This window comes from Sprattus sprattus, assembly GCF_963457725.1.
Source record: "Sprattus sprattus genome assembly, chromosome: 2".
Taxonomy (NCBI): domain Eukaryota; kingdom Metazoa; phylum Chordata; class Actinopteri; order Clupeiformes; family Clupeidae; genus Sprattus; species Sprattus sprattus.
Window position 1 is genome coordinate 4,477,581 of NC_137921.1, and position 2,500 is coordinate 4,480,080.

Consider the following 2,500-nt stretch of genomic DNA (forward strand, 5'->3'; position numbering starts at 1 on the left):
TATTTGTACAAGGTCAGGTGGTTTAGTGTTACAGTTTTTATTATTATTATTATTAAATAAATTTGGATATAGATATATTTTATATTTGTTGTTTGTATATTAAATAGTTAATTGTAACCTAAACAGTTTGCTAAACATTTCTGATTCCCCTCAGTAAAAAGCACGAGTAGCATTTTTCTGAAACGATGATCAAGTCTGTTGCATTTCGGTGTATGTAAGAGTTAACCGTTCCCAATTCTGGCTGGGATATCGCTAAGCAAGCAGACTAAAAAAAGGGACAGTCAAATATTAATGCAGCCCATGCTGTCTGAGCATGAACCATTGCATAAGAAATGAGCCACAGAGTTAGGGAAAGAGTGCAAAGTGCTCTGGGTAAAATGTTCTTCTTTGTTACAGGTCTTTTTCATAGAGTCCATTTGTGACGATCCTGAAATCATTGCTGAAAACATTAAGGTAAAGAAATTTGTCATGGCCAGCAAAGTGGCGTGTTGTAGGAGAAATCTGTGTATGAAAGACTGCTTTCTCATACTCCCTTAAGAAAAAACATGACATTCAGAAAAGCTGTTTTTGGTGAAAACTGGTCAATGAGCCAAAAGTTGTACAGCTCTGTCTTGCTCTAAACAGCTCAGGTCAGGACTTCCTCTCATGGTTTAAGTGGATTTGCACTTGAGTGTACTGGTATTTGTTTTGTTATGTTTGGGCTACTCTGGGTATTACGTGTTGCTCGATATACACAACCCTTAAAAGGTCTCTTGGTATTACGTGTTGCTCGATATACACAACCCTTAAAAGGTCTCTTGGTATTACGTGTTGCTCGATATACACGACCCTTAAAAGGTCTCTGGTACACTTCCGTGTTGGTAATGGTGTGAGTAGGTGTATGGTGAAGTGGCTTCCGAGTTTTTAATTTGTTCTTGATTATTTACCCCATTTATTTTAGAAATCTCAGTCAATGCTGTAAGTTTAAGTCATTTTCGACAAGCCAGCCGACAGGTATTATGTCAAACAAGCAGTCTCGTCGCCTAAAACCGAGTGAAAAGGTCCCTGGTATTTCCACAGCAAGTGAAACTCAGCAGCCCAGATTACATTGACTGTGACAAGGAGGAGGCGGTGGCTGACTTCTTGAAAAGGATCGAGTGCTACAAGGTCACCTACGTCCCCCTGGACGACGACAAAGACAGGTGACAACACCACCTCACAGACGGCTGAGTAATAACAGTCGTCGTCAATTCAGCTCTGTGTTTGAGAGCACATGTTTCACACTGCAGTCAAAGAGTCAATCATTGCAAATCATGAGGCTTCTTAAAATGGTATGTCATCCCAATGCAGAAGTGTTTATCAGTGAATACATTTGTATGACAAAGCTTTGAAGAAGCATTTTCTTTTGGCTTGTAGTGATTGCCTTTTTGATTGGTGCGTAAAAGAAATATATGTCTCTGAAATATGTATTTCTTTTTGTAATAAAAGGCATAAATTCCCCCCAACAGTGGATCTAATCTCTCTCTTCCTCTCTCTCTCTCTTCCATCATCAGTCACCTGTCTTATATAAAGATCTTTAACGTGGGCTCTCGGTACCTGGTGAACCGCGTGCAGGACCACATCCAGAGCAGGATAGTCTACTACCTGATGAACATCCACGTCACACCTCGCACCATCTACCTGTGTCGCCATGGCGAGAGCGAGCTCAACCTCGTGGGGAGGATCGGCGGTGATTCGGGCCTGTCTCCACGTGGTACCCAGGTCAGTTTGGGCGTCAGGTAGAGAGGATGGTGAGGTTCGGTGGTGCCCGCCTTCACCATCGCCTGTGTCTGGATCTAAATGAGCTTTCCTTGATCTGAAGAGCTTTTAGCGTCGAGGATGTTTTTGGTGCCTGCCTCAGCCATTTGTGTCTGAATAAGCCTCTCTGTCGAAAGTTAGCGTCAGGGATGTTTTTGTTGCTTGCATCTGCCATTTGTGTATGACTAAGCCTCTGTATCAAAATTTGACCAATTTCATGTAGTTTGACACTCCATGACTGCAAAAGGCACAGACCTCATCAGCTCATTTCAGAAGGGAAGCAACCGGAAGGAAATACAGCATGTAACAGATTCAACCCAATATGGGTTCAGAGAGTTCTAAGGCAAGCCTGTCCAGTATTCTGTTTACTGTTCATGTTCTGGCTCCAAAAAACACTTGAAAGAAAGAAACTCAGGCTCTTGAAACTTGAAACAGCTCTTATTTTGACAAATCCTGGCTTGATTTCAACCTTACAGAAGGGCATGACACCATGCTGTTCCTGCTTCCCAACACTCATTGGTCTGATTGTGCCTGAACATCTGTGACCCAAGTACGCTCTCTATCTGTGACCCAAGTACGCTCTGTGACTGAATCTTAACATCTGTGACCTACCTACGCTCTGTATTCCTCTTCAGTTTGCTGGCGCTCTCGGCAAGTACATCAAAAGTCAAAGCATACCAGACCTGAAGGTGTGGACGAGTCACATGAAGCGCACCATCCAGAC

General features: G+C 42.7%; 1 protein-coding gene across 7 annotated transcripts in view; it reads left to right on the forward strand.

The window, feature by feature from the left end:
• The window catches only part of LOC308360483 (6-phosphofructo-2-kinase/fructose-2,6-bisphosphatase-like), a 21,857-nt gene that overhangs the window by 9,400 nt on the left and 9,957 nt on the right, over nt 1-2,500 (forward strand). For all 7 annotated transcript variants that reach the window (XM_080832417.1, XM_080832418.1, XM_080832419.1 and 4 more), the window contains exons 6-9: nt 397-453; nt 1,060-1,181; nt 1,533-1,740; nt 2,412-2,500. The exon at nt 2,412-2,500 is cut by the window's right edge and continues 58 nt beyond it. In XM_080832417.1, the coding sequence (XP_080688543.1) occupies nt 397-453; nt 1,060-1,181; nt 1,533-1,740; nt 2,412-2,500 (476 nt within the window). The remainder of the gene's footprint in view (nt 1-396; nt 454-1,059; nt 1,182-1,532; nt 1,741-2,411) is intronic.